The sequence below is a fragment of the Hyposmocoma kahamanoa genome, unplaced genomic scaffold, assembly GCF_003589595.1.
Source record: "Hyposmocoma kahamanoa isolate Upper Pololo Valley unplaced genomic scaffold, ASM358959v1 167, whole genome shotgun sequence".
In the NCBI taxonomy this organism is placed as follows: domain Eukaryota; kingdom Metazoa; phylum Arthropoda; class Insecta; order Lepidoptera; family Cosmopterigidae; genus Hyposmocoma; species Hyposmocoma kahamanoa.
In genome coordinates this window covers 233,760-251,484 of record NW_020653605.1, presented here as the reverse complement: position 1 = coordinate 251,484, position 17,725 = coordinate 233,760, and the positions used below count along the sequence as shown (strand labels likewise).

The 17,725-nt window shown below is 38.1% G+C and overlaps 1 protein-coding gene across 1 annotated transcript in view; it reads left to right on the top strand.

The window, feature by feature from the left end:
* The window catches only part of LOC113225577 (WD repeat-containing protein 7), a 180,066-nt gene extending 164,448 nt beyond the window's left edge, over positions 1-15,618 (top strand). The window contains exons 29-36 of the mRNA XM_026457906.1: positions 1,399-1,540; positions 4,399-4,461; positions 6,193-6,378; positions 7,387-7,513; positions 8,970-9,147; positions 9,788-9,914; positions 13,078-13,248; positions 15,337-15,618. Coding sequence (XP_026313691.1) covers positions 1,399-1,540; positions 4,399-4,461; positions 6,193-6,378; positions 7,387-7,513; positions 8,970-9,147; positions 9,788-9,914; positions 13,078-13,248; positions 15,337-15,509 — 1,167 coding nt within the window. The 3' untranslated portion in view covers positions 15,510-15,618. The remainder of the gene's footprint in view (positions 1-1,398; positions 1,541-4,398; positions 4,462-6,192; positions 6,379-7,386; positions 7,514-8,969; positions 9,148-9,787; positions 9,915-13,077; positions 13,249-15,336) is intronic.
* Positions 15,619-17,725: the final 2,107 nt, after the last annotated feature.

Here is a 17,725-nt window from a genome sequence, read left to right as displayed (position 1 = left end):
GCCCAAGTTGTATTACTGAGTAGTGCAACTTCGGTAAGTAGGTCACCCGAGGCCTGTAACGTGAATACTCGTCGCGGGGCACATAATGCATCTATCGGCAGTTTTGAGTCGGCCCATACGGATGCGTCACCGACCGCTGTAGCTGAGCGCGATTCCCCGCGCCCCGCCCCTCGATTGTCCGCTCCAGCGGAGACGTCACGCATAAACACGTTGACCCCTCCACGTGATTACGCCGCTGTCGCAGCTGTTAACCGACCCGTTGCTCCACAACCACAAGCCAGGCAGCTATCAACGAAGGGGATGAAAAAACCTCGTGTACCTGTCTCTGAAGTTGCAAAACCACAGAGGCAGACGGACCGGTGCGACGATGACGGCTTCACAAAGGTGGAGAAGAAGAAGAGGAAGCCCACCAGCCGTAACCTGTGCGGCACTGCACCGACAGGGTCCAACTTTTTGCTGCGTCCGGCAATCCCGACAACGCTGCTGTACCTGTCTCGCCTGCATTACTCCACGAAGTCTGAGGAGATAGTGGAGTACATCAGGTTGAAATCCAAATACACCCTGAGGGTCGAGCGGTTGGAGTCCCGCCACTACGTGAACTTTAATTCGTTTGTGGTGAGAGTGCCGACCGAACATCTGTCGACCTTCATGAAGGAGGAGTTCTGGCCGAAGGGTGTCCTATACCGGCGATTCCGTGGCCGGTTGCCTGACACCAGATGGCGCCACACGTCGCCGACAACCTAAATACGTGTTAAATTAGTAATAGTGTTATTTTATATTGTTATGTATGTTAGTCTGTAAGGTATGTATCTATGGGTCTCAGTAACCTGAATATAAATAATGAAATAAAAAAAAAATAAAAAAATAATATTACAATTCGAAATATAATGTCAAGGGATAGCATGATTGTCATTAGTGTAAGCAATAATTTTATTGTTAATATACAATAAAATAATTAAAAGAAAAATACGAACTACAAAAATACAAATAAAAATGACATATTTTCAAAAACGTCCAAAATTAAAATATGATTACAATTTCTTTAAAAGAAATTCCTCTACACTGTAGAATTCATTACATAATAAAAGGTCTTTCAGTCGGGAACAAAACACTTCGTCATTTGTAACACTTTTTAGACTTGTGGGTTTGTGGGTAGGTGTTCGTAAAATCGGGGCCTGATTACTCGCGGATTTCTCGTAGCGAGCTCGGTTCGGCGAGCAACAGGTTTCACTGTTCCTACGTTACGTAATAGTCGAGGTTTTGCGCGAGATATTTGACACGACCATACCGACATAACGCACTGTTGGCATACGTACCACGTTCACTAAGCACTTCTACTGTATTATTGTTCCATGGCCTGTATGGTTGTTGCAAGAGCATTTTTTCTCTAAATTACAGCAAGACGAAGAATTCGAGGAAGAGGAAGAAGAAATTGTTCGCAAGCCGTCTTCTCTCGCTGAGTTGAAACGAAAGCAGACGACTGCCGTGGTCCTATTAGGCGTCATCGGAGCCGAATTCGGACAGGACATCACTAGTGAAGGTAGGCGACTGTTTTTTTTTAATGCTTGATTGAAGAGAAAGGAAACTTCATATTGTCACCACTATAGGCGTTGCCTACGCGCTGCCTGCTCTGAATCATATATTTTTTAATCGACTTCAAAAAAATGAGGAGGTTCTCAATCCGACTGCTTTCTTATTTTTGTGTACAGGAGAGAGATGAAGATGAAATAGTTCACATATTTTAGATTACCCTCATGGTTCATGTGTTACGCCAGTAATTGGTATGCAAATAATTATAGCAAAGTATACAATGTTCGCATTTATTTTTAAAGTCATTTTACTTTATACGAGGATTTGTTAAATACGTCACCTTCGTTATATAAAAAAAATTAAATAAAACGGAATTATTTAGAACTTTTTACTAAGCAGCTGACGTTACTTTTTTAAATTTGTGCGAAAATTAAATTTAAAAAAATTACGTGGGGTCGATACGATGGGGACGATTCGATGAAGAAAACGGATTTTCGAGTATTCCATTTCTCATCTGCAATCAGAACATAAAAACTTGTCGAATTATGATACGAGCTATTGCCACACCCCTCGTATTCACCAGATTTGGCCTCATTTAACATTTTTATCTGATTCTTTACCGATTTACATCAAATGTAGGTAATACAAGTATTTCTCCGACCCGGCAATCGAACCCGGACCTCTGCAATCCAGCATGGTAACCGTTCGGCCACAGAGGTAGTTAAATTTGAAATTATATAGGTGTTTTTCACATTTTGTCGCCTTACTTTCTCAAACTCGTATCTTAAAGCACAAAGATACTGAAATGCAAAAAATGGGTTGTATATACAAATTTTGCAAGCTGATTTCATATCGCATTTCCTTCATATTCACACACTGGCTTTTACGTATTCTTAAAATAATGCATTCGAATTAACACCCTTGATAAGATATTTAAATGAAATAGAAACTTTTGCATCTCCTGAATAATCACTCTTTATAAGATACGAGTTTGAGAAAGAAAGGTATCGATTTGGCGGGTTCGATTGCCAGATGAGATAAACAATTTCATCTACACACGTATCATAAACTCTCTATAATGTGTTCAAAAACCGCAAATTACGACCAGCATAAAGGTAAACTGTTTTGTTAGAACATAATTATAATTTCGAACATCTCTGAAAAACAAAACAATTTGATTCGACCTCAATTCTAATATCAGTCGAGATGAAGCTTTATTCGAAATGAAATGTCAATAGCAAACAATTTTGAAAATTTCACACGTTACTTGATATCGAACGATATGATAGTCGGGGCCGATTCTAGTTTGTCTATGAATTAAAAATAAAAACTACGGTTGTGTGACGTGCGTGATAAAAGTTTTTATTACGCCAGTCGCAACATGCGGTTCCTGAACACATCACAGAGAGCAGTGTATGTAACTGTTCATAATTAGGCATTAAAACACTCGTGAGATGTTTTAAACCTATCCTCGTATTCTAATGCCTTTCTTTATGTAACAGTGACATAAACTACTATTTTAATAGTCTTTGAACTTACTTTTAAAAATATAATAATGTGTCTATTAAATATTTTATCTATAGTCTGTCTTTTTTTAAGATGGAATAAAATTACAGTTCATTGCACAAAAGTGTTGCCCGCTTGCAAGCAGCTAGTGATTGCTGTCGATACATATTCTATCGACTATCGACTGATTGTTGATTACGCTTATGCAATAAATAGCCGAACTCGTTTCATTTGAATCATCAGCGCCCCGGCATCGGCAAATACTGGGCACGGGTTCTTTTGAATTATAAATTTTTGTAAGTTCATGCATGCATGCACTAACATTTAAAACTATAACGCAACACAACACACCGTACTAAGAAAACCCTGTGTCGCGGATGCCATAGACACACACATAGACAACCATAAATTACACCCAATTCACGAGAGAAATAAATATAGGCCATACATATATTTCTCCCGGCCTGGGAATCGAACCCAGGACCTCTGCGTGGCAGTCCAGCGTGGTAACCGTTCGGCCACAGAGGCAATTTAAAAATACAAAGAGGAGACATATTTTAAAGTTCTTTATTTTCAATAAATAGTAATCAAACCCGCCTGTCCTTAATACAATGTATGTGAATAAAAATTTATTTGGATACTAGTAGTCTAACTCTCAAAGTAAGAACAAAGAATTCAATAACGCAATTAGCAGTCATTAAAATGTAACATTTACATTTTCGGCAAAAATTTATGCTCTTTCAATTCAATCTATCGATAAAAGTCGATAACACTATTTAAAGTTTTTTGAAAATTGGCAACCCTGGAAATATCATTTTACTACATCTTCAAAAAAGACAGACTTTTAAAATAACGCTAATAACGCTCACACTCAACATAGCCCCGCACTAGGGAAACCCTGTGTCGCGGGTGCCATGGACACACACATAGACAACCACAAATTACACCCAAACTCACGAGAGAAACAAATGTAGGCCATACAAATATTTCTCCCAGCCCGGGAATCGAACCTGGGACCTCTGCGTGGCAGTCCGGCATGGTAACCGTTCGGCCACGGAGGCAGTTAAATTTTATATTTAAAGTAGTTTCCCTCCGTGTCATATAGCCGTGTTACACCCTATACTTTACAATACAAGCGGGCAGCGCGGCGACAGCACGTCGTATTTTGCTCTTCCAAATGTATTTTATTTAGATACACTTAAAGTCCATTTTGTAATGTCATACCTTTTCCTAAAGTAAGAAATCTAGAAATATCGTTATTACCAGCTTGAGCTTAATAACTATTATTCATAATGTACATTATGCCTTACTTATTTAAGCTTTTTCTCTATAATTTGCGCGTTGTGTCTGACAAATCTTCAGGTGCTGCTGGGAACAAGAGACGTAAAGATGGTGATGTTGGTAGGAAGAGTTCCGTTGTTGAAGGTACGTCATTTAAAAAAAACGGACAAAATTCAAAGTTATCTTGATTTTTAAAGGACTTCAAAATAACTGAGTTGACTGTGTTTTTCTTTGTATGTATGTTACGCGATAACTCGCGAGATTTGTGAACGGATTTCTATGATTCTTTTATTTATTGGAAAGGAGTTACCTCAAAAGTGGAGTACACGACTATTTTTAGCAGCGATGCAGCTGTTAATCGTTTACCCTTACACTATGCCATCGAGTATACAGGGTTACAGGTTAACCCTAAACTATTATACCTTGTTAGATAGCTAATGAAACGTAGATATTTTTAAGCACACCTGCCGCACAGCTGCCTTACACTTTTTTTAAATAATCCTCAAAGAAAAATAAACTGGGCACAAATTACTTAACTTTTTCAACTTTCAACAGTCTCCTGTGACCCACTTAGTTAATTTACCTACAATTTTGGTTATTAAAGCTAGAAAACATGTTATCTTATAAGTAAAAATTATAAAAAAATAATCATAATACTCACAAATTTCGAAGTACGTAACCTAATAGACATAAAATTGGCAATTTTTATAAAAAACCCTTAAAGTCAAATATCTTGAAAAGGGTTAAGTTTAGGGTAGGGTGTTTCATAGTCATATCAGTCAGAAATGGTGGAAACTACAAGCCCCTAAAGGATCTACGTCGACTTAACCTGTAACCCTGTATAACCAGAAACAGAGACGAAATAAGGACCATACGTTCCTGGTGACTCATCAGTGATACGTCACTTCTCGTCAACTCTCGTTTGCACTGAAATTACAAATTAGAAAGCTGAAACAGTACAGCGCCAACAACTGACCTGTTTGTACGTCTCTGCATATTCCAAAAACATTATGTATTTATTGTAATAAAGATAATATCTCTAACAATGGCGTGCTGTTTAATTTGGCGGTGTGGGGAAAAACTGCAAAATATCTAATTAAAAAACAAACTGATTCAAATTTCATCTTTAATTTTGCAATTGTCGTCCATTATAGCAAAGCTCAAGTTAACTGGTCGATTTGAAGTGAAACAATTGACGACAACCGTCAATTGTTCGAATTCGAAATAAATAATATGGCAGAATAGTTAGCAAACAAATTAAATGACATTCTGTCTCTATTTCTGGTTATATACTCGATGAGCGATGCAATCGCGCGTTTCACGACTCGAACTCAAATGTTCCTAATCTCACCCTTCAAATCAAGAAATCATGAGGAATGACAGTTTTACAAATATAATTAATTAATTACTTGTAATTTTTATCTTTGTTTCAAATCACTTGCTAGTGACTTTTGACGACCTCCGTGGTCGAGTGGTTTGCACACCGATTTTCATGGTGTCCCCATCTCTGAGGGTTCGATCCCCGGCCGGGTCAGTGTAGAAAATTAACTTTTCTATATTGTCTCGGATGTGGGTGTTTGTGGTACCGTCGTTGTTTGCGACAACACAAGTGCTTTAGCTACTTACCTTGGGATCAGAGCAACCTATGCGATGTTGTCTAATATAGTAATATAATCATCATCACAGACATGATTACTAGATTATATTAATAGCCTAAGGAAATTTCGGGAAAAATACTGAAATCGTGGTAACTGTGACACAGTTTAAGGCGAAAGCATTTATTCTACATCGAAATTGACTAGAGTATACAACCATGTACGTTATTGTTCGCCTTATGATGGTGTACATTGTGGACGTGACCTCTGTGCTCCCCAGGCTTCACCCTAAGCTCGTCCAACAACCTGGCGCGCCTGACCGCCCTGGCGCTGACGCACCTGCTGCTGTCGCCGCCGTGCGCGCGCCTGCCTGCGCACACGCCGCTGCGCCGCGCCGCCGTCGACCTGCTGGGCCGTGGGTTCACCGTTTGGGAACCCTACTTGGACGTCAGCCATGTTTTACTGGGTAAAATCTTAAAACCTGGAGTGCGTAGTAAGAAGACTCACCGATCTGTAGTACGAAATTACATTTGCCCGAAATAACGTACGCTCGAATTTTTTTTTAATTATACCAAGTGAAGAGACGAGCAAGTCGTGTGACTGGTGCTTAACGACACACTTTTCAATAGCTGTTGCAGTGCCACTCAGAGCTTTAAAGCGCAAAGTTCTAAGGGACACTTTATATAGTTGTCAGATATAAAAGGCCAGTGTGGTCGAGTGGCTTACACGTCTTAGGTTCGATCCGCGGCCGGGCCAATGTCGAAAACTAAATTTTCTATAACGTCATGGGTCTGGATGTTTTTTTTTATAATACCAAGAGGCGGGACGAACAAGTCGTGCGCCTGGTGGTAAGCGACACGTCTATCCGTAACAGTTGCAGTTGCCATTCAGAGCTTTAAATCGCAGAGATCTGAAGGTCGCTACCACTGCGCCCGCCACCCTGAGACAAAAGTTGACTTGTCCCATGTGCCTGTAATTTCACCAGCACCCTTACCCTTCCAAACCGGAATATAGTAATGCTCACATTACTGCTTGGTGGCAGAAATAGGTAAGATGGGGAACAAGGAACTCTACTGCTACTAAAAGTTTGCTGTACCGTCGTTTTCGGTTTCCATAACATAAGTGCATTAGTTACTTACTTTGGGACGTATTGTCACAGATCACTTAATACTTACTACATAACAGATACATCACTCTCATACAAAATCGAAAATACTTAAGCTATAATAGCCTACTAAATCTGACTAATGACACCAGGCGCTCACTACAAGGAAAAGGGAACCTAAGTACGCGCCCAAAGAGGTGAAAATAACGTGTGCAGTCGTGCGGAACCGAATGCTAATTAATTAAGACTTGTATGAGCGTTTGTATCGACGTCGATACACTCAGCGGTAGGCACTTATGGCGTTGAGCGATTGCCGGAGCTCTGGTGTTGTCTAATATTTATTTATTTATTTGGATTGATGGTCCGCAGGGCTGTTGGAAATGTGTTCGGACGCAGACAAGCTGGTTCCGTCGATGACGTACGGCCTGCCACTGTCCCCGCAGGCGGACTCGTGCCGCACAGCGCGACACGCACTCACGCTCATCGCCACAGCTAGGTGACAACCATTTTTTATACTAAACTTGAACAAGGATCATCCCTATGTCAGTTTTTAACCGACGTCAAAATTTACCTTCTTTATTAGCAAGTGAACTAAGTGGTTTAAGTGAAAGTGACGACAAATGGATAATGACTCTCGCCGCTTGAAAGACTATTTAAAACCCAGTTATTTTTACACTTCTACAAGTACTACATTATAAATAGAATAAAAAATATTTCTTAAGGATTCCGAAAACTAAATGAAGCCTGGCTCAAAGTATTTGTGTCCAAGCCAAAAATTATAATAAAATAATATATACAGAGTACTAAAAAACCGATCTCAAAAGTTTGTTAAATTAGACGTACTACGTACGTATTGAAATCGGTTACCGGAAAGTGCGCGAAACTGAATTCATTCCCTAATTTGCCGCCCTTAGAGGTGGAATATTTTCTGCAAATTTAAATGGGACTAATACTGAGGCACCCTCTTTCCAACAAAAAAAGAATCATCAAAATAGATTTACAAATGCCGAGTTATCGCTTAACATACAAAAAAAAACAATTGAATTAAGGAACTCCTCTTTTTTTGAAGTCGGTTAAAAAGTGACTAAGCCTATAATGACCTATAATCAAAGTCAAATAATCATTTATTCCATAGGTAGAATTTTTACACTTAAAAGCGTCATTTTTTTAAGCTACTGCTCGTTCACTACGCTGACCTCCCTGAAAAGAACGAGCAAGAAACTCTAGAGATTGCTCTTTTCAAATAAACTTAAATGCTATGGAATATTACATAACATAACATTTTGAATCATATTTGTGTGGAATCTAGACTCATGTTGTCTTTCTATACATCTTTATCTAACACACAGTCTACAATTTTGTAATGACTTTTCAGTTAAAATACTTTTATTGTAAGTTTTAAACTTAGGAAATGGTAATTTTAATATATGCTCCGGAATCTTACTGTAAAAACGTATACAGTTCCCCATAAAAGAATCGTTTACCTTAATTCAATTAAATCGTGGTACCATGAGCTTGGACTTAGTTCTAAGGTTAATATAATGGATATCTTCTTTCTTAACGAAATTATGTATATTTTTACGGGCATACAAAATATTTGTATATCATACCAGTCGGTCTTTTAGTATTTCCTCACATTGTTAGAGAAAAGCACTGTACTAGCCTCGGCGGGAACGGGGATTGCTTGACTCGGCCTCTACAGTAATGTACTATTACAATGAACGACACATATCGATTGTGAACGAGAAGCTGGTACTGTCTCACTTTTGACAACTTTACAAGTGAAGAAAAAATCATTTACATAGCATCTGGTTTGTTAAATAAAAATGCGTAGTGTATATACGTACGTGTGTAATAAAAATATTTAAAATAATAAATGTCGCAAACAATTTTTTCTTCGCCTTGTGAAGTTGTCAAAATTGAGATAGCACCGACCGGCATCGAACCGGCAGGCCCGCGGCCTTCATAACGACGATGGCCCGCGAGGTGGCCCGCTGCGCCGCCGCGCAGCAGAGCGGGCAGCCGTCGGCCGCGTACCTGGCGCTGCAGCGCGGCCGCGCCGAGGTGCTGCGCGGCATCGAGCTGCTCATCGACCGGATGCACAACGAGGTGGCCGAGCTGCTGGTCGAGGTCAGCGCCAGTCGTTACAAGAACAAATAATCTCAGTACAGAGTACTAAAAGCCTACCTTAAAAGTCATTCATCCCCTAGTTTGCCAACCTAAGAGGTGTAATTTTTTTTTTCAAATTTAAATGGGACCACTTCTGAGGTATCCTCTTTCCAACAAACAAAGAATCGTTAAAATCGATTCACAGAGTCTTCAAAAAAACTTCAAAAAAAAGGAGGAGGTTCTCAATATGACTATGTTTTTTTATGTATGTTACACGATGACTCAATCTCGATGACTCAATCTCGAGTGACGCGTTCCGTCACTCGAGATTGAGTCATCGTGTACAAGTCGTGTGCCTGGTGGTAAGCGACACGCCTGTCCATAGCAGTTGCAGTGCCACATAGAGCTTTAAATCTCAACGATCTGAGAGGCACTGCCACTACGCCTGTCACTATGAGACATAAGTTGACAACTCCCATGGGCCTATAATTTCACCAGCACCGAACAGGAACGCAGTAATAATGACGTTACTGCTCGGCGGAAGGAATAGGTAAGGTGGCAGTACTTCCTTAGACAAACTCTTTCTCAAGGTGCCTATACTGCTACTAAAGATCTTTTTTTTTTTGCTTTTATTATTATTATAATAATTTTTCGCTTCTAGGTGATGGACATAATCCTGCATTGCGTGGATCAGTCACATTTGAAAAGCAAAGGCCTCAACGAAGTTTTTCCCGCCATCTGCCGTTACAACCAGGTGTCACATTGCCCGGCCACAAGAAGGATTGCAGGTCAGTTAATTCCTTTAGTCCGTCACATACCAATGGCTTTCTAGAAAAGTGATCTATTCCAAAAGCACCGAACTAATCGGGAGGATGTTTAAAAATAAACAGTGATGTGTCTGCCGCGCATAGTTGACGAATCGTAGACCATCCCAATGTTGTCATGTACTTGTGTTAACCAATTGAAAGCTCGGTGTCCCGTTCACAATTAAATTTCAGCAATGAGTCGAAAAAAGGAACTAATTTGGACTGGACCCCTATTCTTGAAACAACTTCTTGAAACAGCGACATGCTGCATTTCGATTGTATATAATTTCAGCAAAAGTACGCACGGCAGGTGAAAAATTATACACTTTTGCTCAGAGAGAGAACGATTCGAATCATTGGAATGGGTTAGCGTGCAGAGGGCCCACAACCTCGAGCGACACAGCAAAAATTTTTTTTACTTAAGCGAACTTCTAACGGTTACACCTTATACAGTGTGTTGATTTGCATTCTCGCCATATTTAAGAAATTAATAATATAAATCATTTAAAAATATAAAAAAATATTCTGTTCAATATTCTGACTAATTGTATCTATTAAAGTTTTGCAAAATTGTCTTTAAATCGTATACACCGCGCGCGGGCAGTGGCCCCGACGGAGTCCTAGCAAGCCCGAGCGAGCGCTCCGATCGCTTAAAAACCTATTTTTTATCATTATGAGTACGTATTGTTATAATTTATTAATTATTAAAATAATTAGGGAAGTTGACTAAAGATGTTTGTTTTTTGTAATTTAAATTTGCCGATTTTAGGTTTGGTTGGTTGGTGCCGACTCGAAGGAATTGCCGGAAGTGTCCACCAACCACCACAAATTAGAAAGATGCCAACCACCACTGTGACTGGCTATGCAAAAATTCGTTTGTTGTCGAGAATTTCGTTTCAACTTTCTGAACACTACGCATTTGACTTCACAAGTTTCAAAGCGGAGACGGTTTTTGCGCGTAATTGTTCGACACTCGGTAATCTTCTCCGTGTAAACTAAACGTTTCACATCACCCCATTACTCACACACTTGTTGTCCATCAGAAGGAGCGCTGCCTTGATGATAATAGAGTTCTGGTCAACACCAAAAATCTCTCAATTCACGCGACGCGTTATTTCGAGATAAACTAATTGCTGGCGAGCCCATCTATAACTATCCCTATGCGTGAAAGAGCGCATTGATTGAAGAAACGCCCGCATGCTTTTGAGAAAGAGATAACAAGAGAGTCGCTCCGCTGTTTGGTAACACGTGTCATGCAAAAGTTCCATGACCTTTGGATCAGGTGATTGCGAATCGATGTTTACCGCAACTAAATAAAAAATAAGAATTTCGAAAATTCTCATTGCGATTGACTTTTTTAGTGATTTGGGTTCAGTTTCGGATATAGGATAACCTCTGTAAACATGGCGAGAATGCAAATAAACAACACATTGTATAATGTATATGTCGGAATGACATTACGACGACGTTCACGACAAACTACAAACAACGCGTTTAATTTATAGTCTCGTTTTGACAGTTATTGATTTGAATGGAAAATGGTTGCGCAAATGGAACGCAACATGCGTAATGTGGCAATTTCGCGGGTTAACCAACCATGTAGAGAGTAAGCAGGTGGGGAAAACCCCGCCAGCAGACAGTGTTGATTTTTTGGAATAGTCAGCATTAAAAAAAACGATCTATTTTATTAATTTTGTTTGAAAGAACGTTTTATTAAAGAAGGATGGCGACCTGCATTAAAGGGACCTATCAATACTTGTGATTCATTATCAAAGCGTCAGAAAAATTCATTGATTACAGCCTGTACAAGCTGGGGTTTAAGGTTGATATAGGTTATGTTTATAATATTGTCCTGTATTTCGCTTCAGATGTTTGTTAGTAGTGGCAGAAAACAAGTTTTCAGTTTATTCCCAAAAATAATAAAAAACTTGCTGAATATTCCCAAATCTGCCAAAGTCAGTCACATTTAATATAACGTTAACATGTTCTGTCATAATGAAAATGAACAAAAATGAAATCTGCCCAAATGGCAGAAATCTGCCACAAATGGTCATACTGTCGCAATCTCCATGTGACATGTGACAATTGACATTAGCAAGGAGCCTTTTATCAAAACGTTCCTTTGCTAACTTTAATTATTTCTCATTTAAATATTGTCTAAGCATTTTTGTCACTGTATGTGTATTTTATTTTTTACTTTATATCATTACTGTTAAATTGATTATTTCATTAGGTATTTTATAGCTTTAATGTTTTATGTGTGTACTATAAAATACCAATACTTTAGGTAGGTAAAAATTCAATCATGCTTAAAATGAAACGTACGTTCAAGAACGTTACCTAATCTATGGTCGAACTGAATCAGTTGCGTTGTGTTATTGCATCTGTTCTAAAATACATTGTTTTACAATTTCTTTATTCCCGATTTCTAAAAATATACTGAAGTATATTGATCACTAGGCATAAGCTAAAACCATTGACTTACAATTATATGGACGTCGGGTCCGCGCTAAGAAGTGTCCGAACTTATAGGGCGTTAAAATCGTAAACAGAGCGTCATTCACGCTTTAGTCTTCGTTTGTTCGACTGACAGCGAAGCAAGCAAAATTAGACAGTACTGCGATGACATTACAATTTAAATTCAACGTTTTAGCTTTTTCATATTCCTTTATATGTCACTACGTTTAAATAGGTTGACTTGGGACATTTTTTTCGTGGTTTTTGTATTAGACCCGTCGTCCATTTATTTGTAAGTCAATGGCTAATACGTAAAATTATACTAGCAAAGTCAATGAACTGTTTTTTGTTGATTTTATAATTATTGGGTCAGCTTTCGCCATCCTTCTTTGACAAACTTCCTGCTATCCCGATTTTTTTTCGTCCCATGCAATGAAATGATCCTTACATAAAACTGATTCGATCAGCACTAAAAAAAAATTTTATCAATTTTATTCATTTTTACGGACAATTCACGCTTGACCAAAAATTGTTTTGGCATAGTCAATTAATCAATAATTTGGCACAATCAATAGTTTGTCCTATTGAAAAAACCTTAAATTCCCATTTTTTAGTCCCTTTTTTTTTAAAAAAAACACCGTACTTTATACTATGAAAAAGTAACAGCATGTCGCCCTTTGCACTCCAGTGGGCAGCCACACGGGCCAGCTGGCGCTGTACGAGCTGCGCGCGGGCCGCTGCCAGTCGCTGGCGGCGCACAACGGGCCCGTCACCGCGTGCGCCTTCAGCCCCGACGGCCGCTACCTCGTCTCCTACGCCACCTCGGACAACCGCCTGTCCTTCTGGCAGAGCACCGCTGGTAAGAATCCGTGTCTACTTTAGGTAGACCCTTCTTCCTCGTTGGCCCGTGTGCTACCTCGTATATTGTCTTTTTAACCGACTTCAAAAAAAGGAGGCGGTTCGCAGTTTGTCTGTTTTTTTTTAGGTACGTTACGCGATAACTTTGTGAACCGATTTTAATGATTATTTTTTTGTTGGAAAAAGAATAACTGGATAGTGGTCCCATTTAAATTTTAAGAAAATATTCCACCTCTAAGGGTGGCAATCTAGGGCATCGATGACTTTTGAAGTCGGTTTTTTTGGTACTCTGTACTGAGATTATATAGGTACGTCATTTTTGTACTATGCGGTACAACTTGGGCAATTTAGGATGTAGAACTAGCTCGTATGCCGTTACATAAATTCACACTTAGCACTGGCAAGTTGAATTTGATACCCAGTTGAAGCCTCACACAGCTCATGACACAATCCACGAGGGCGGTTTTCAAAGAGGATCTCATCTGCGTCCGCCGTCTTGAATGTTTGACAACCAACTAAATGATGTGCAGTGTCTTCACCGCACATCAATGAGACACATATGAAATGCCCCATCTTGTTGTGAATCTCATTAAATAACATTTTATTTATGTATCTATCGCAAATAGTGAAATTATTGTTAAGTTTACGTAACTTGAATTACACCTTATGGCTGTTTTAACAGATTACAATAGTGAGGTTACATATAACATAATCAAATGCGAATCACATCTATATTTTGTTAGATTTATAACTAGTATTGTAAGGGGTAGCTGATTAAATAGTTTTAATATAAAATACAAAAGGAAAATAAAAATGTTTACTTAATATATCTTCAACTCGAAACCGCTTTGTTTGCGTTGAGGTTTGACGCGAGTTTGCCGCAGGTAGAAGTTGTGCTGGCCAGCGATCCCTTATGTGACGATCGTATTAGATTTCTGTTTTAAAAATTTTTAATTTCGAAAAACAAATGCCGAGTTGTGTCGTATAATTATGCATTCCATAAATTTTACTGCACGTCACTATTGACAACATCGTACAACAATGAGATCCTTCAACGTAGTTATGAATTAATACGAAACTTGATGAGTGGACAAACGTCAAAACGGCCATCATAGCGTGCCGGTACTTCAGTCAACATATTTTGTTGTATGACAATAAATTATAATAAAATATGAATACTTAATTACATTAGTTAGCACCTCAACTATTCATTAATATTACGTAACAACTGATATTGAATTTTCAATGTCATTGCAGTTTAATCCCTTTTACCAGACTTATGTAGGTTTCTTACATTGAAACTTATTCGTATGATATACAGGGTGATAAAAAATCACTGGCCATTTTTTTTCCTTTGCATAAGATTCAGTAATAGAACACATTATTGAAATAAAACAAAAATAAATCCCCATTTTTTTTTATGATAATATTTCTCAATAATTTCTATCGCGTGATCCTTGAAAGCGATGACCTCAAAATAGTTAATAAAATTGAGCGATCAACGCCTAGTTGTCCAGACGTCGCGCCGCACGACGACAGACCTGCGCTAACGCATCGCGCATTAGTTTAATATTTTGTTATCCGTCAAATAACTAAACTCGCGCGCTGACTCCGCCCACTGCCCCACACCGTTCTTAATGGAAATTTTTTGGAAAACTGAGACGTAATAGCTTATTTATTTGTTAAGTATTTGATAAAAACCGAACATGTATTTTTTATTCCCATTGTACAGTACGCTCCTTTAAAATGGTCACTGGTCTTTTATCACCCTGTATACACAGTGAACGATTGATATTATTATACAAAAAGCTACTAAGAAAGCAAAAAAATCTATGGGAGTGTGCATTTTGAAACCGTTCAGTGGAATAAACAATGTCTGCTCGTCTTTTGGTAGTTTGGAGTGAGGGGATATAGGGCGTTAGTGAATGCTTTTTTTTGTTACCGTTAGTAGTATGAACAACTGGCGTATTGAAAGCAAATATCTTAACTAGATTAAGGATGTCCTTAAAAAGACCGAAGAAATGAGCCAAAATTGTATTCAGAGATAGAGACTAGGCAGTAGAGTAATTTATAACGCTTATCCTTTCAGGAATGTTCGGCCTAGGCGCAGCCCAAACACGTTGCGTGAAATGCTACAGCACGGCGCCTATGGCGGACGTGGCTCGCCTCAACCCCGCGCGGTTGGCACGCCTCGTATGGACGAATTCGCGTACAGTCACACTGATGCTTGCTGACGGATCCGAAACTAGATTCAATGTATAATAACCTCTTTGTTATATTAAAACAGTCATTCTGCCGCCGTTAGTTGAAATGCATATGACTTTTTTTCTACAAAATTGTGTATACTGCCGTGATCAGTAAAATAAATCTGGATATGTAACTTTTTTTATTTTTTTTAAGGTATGAAGTTACCGCAAGGGATAATTGGATATATTTTTAGTATAATTTCTTTAAACATTATTTTCTCGGTTTTTACTTTTTCTCACAAGTGCCCTTTCAACTAACAGCGGCAACATTATCGTAGTCGGTTATAGAGGGATGATACTGTCATGTTAAAGAAAAACTAGTATCAGTGTATAATAACCTCCTTACTACTTTAAAACAGACTCTTTATCATTACAAATGAATGTAGCTGTCATGTCAAAACGAATGCGACTACTAAACCTACATTCAATGTATAATAACTTTTTCATTACATCAAAATAATATTTTTCGTAGTTGGATAAAGGTAAATAAAGCTGTCATGTCAAAACTGATTGAAGACTAGATTCAATGTATAATAACCTCTATATTACATTAAAACAGTCTTTGTCGTAGTTGGATAAAGGTAGATAAAACTATCATGTCAAAACTGATTTGAAACTAGATCCAATGTGTATTAATATTATTACAATAAAACAGATTTGTTAAAACGGATTCATGACTAGATTCGATGTATAATAACCTTCTTATTCCTATTTAAAACAGTATTTACCGTAGATGGATAAAGATTGATGAAGCTGTCATGTCAAAATAGAGATTATCATGTCCACAACGTATAGGAAAAAAATTTGGATCTGATTTCAAAAGGAGAAAAATGTATCCCTCTTTTAAACCAAATCAAATTATTTATTATATTATTTAAAAATATTCCTAAATTATTTGTGTTATCTTTATAAATGTGACTAATTGGAAAATCAGTATTTAATACATTCTATATAATGATGTTAATTGTGTAGATTTTGGTGCTCAAATCTTTAAACTAAGATCAGCTAATTATTTAAAATTATGTCGGATGCTAAATAACAAGTAATTAAATTAAAACAAAAACCCGATGCATAAAGTCACCATCTATAAGCCAACTACTCGTTGAAACAAATTAAAGCAGATAGATACGAACTTACCTAACAATAAAATAGCGAAAAAACGGTTACTTCTTTAAATGCAATTATGCCCAAACGCATTGCAACAGAAGTTCGTTCGATTTTATATTATCAGGTAAAATTACATGGTGTGACATTCGCAGCTTTTTCTTACAAAATTGAGTTTTTTTGTATTTTGTCGGATTATGCATTCATTCATTCTTGGCGTCCGCTAGCAATAACATTTTTTTGCAATCGAAGCTGTACTAGGGGTAAATTTTGACAAGGGATAACTCTGTGACCGTAGTGACAAAAGCCAACTTTTTACAAAGAAATGCGAAAAAACACGTAACGCAATATCATATTCAGCTTCAATTGTTTTTCGCGTCTCTTTCTAAAATTGTCTTCGCAAGATTTATTGTAAGTAGTTGAGGAATTGGGTTGTTTGCAGACTGTCCTAGTTGCAGTATCAGATCAAAGTCACCATTGTAATGTCATCAGATTTGTATATTATATCAAATTTTAAATCGATCTGACAAGTGGAAATAAATATACGTGACGGGAGACGCTCCGGATGGGCAGTTATGGAGAAACCGTCTATCACAATTGCGATGGGGTTTAATAAAATAATCTGCTAAATGAAAGAACCCAAACCCACCGTCCATCAGCTCTCCACCGAGCTGCCTTAACCTGGAATGTGAGCATCAAAATCGACACCAGTGTTTAATTGTATACTAAAACATGAATATAACGTGTAGTCAATGTTAAACATTATAGTTCTTAGTTCTAGCATGTATTGATCCATGTCTGCTAATCACGATACAAGATAGTGTAGCCAGGAATTTGTATGCAAATGCCTGTTCGGCATTCTGCACTTTCGTGGCTAACTTTTGAGCTAAACAGTCCTTTTGTGAGTTCTGTCTGTGTTTACAAATTTATAGAGCCTTAAAATACGCATCTTTTGAGTATAAATGCATAGGTATTTAAAAATAAAACAGCATTAAAATGTTAAAAAATGAGGTCGAAAACTTTGATCGCCTCTCCTGTAAAAAAGTGAACATTGGACATGCGGCCGTTTAGCATTTACGCTGCAATATGAGACGGAACTTTGACCTTTTGCTGAGTTACGAACTTGTA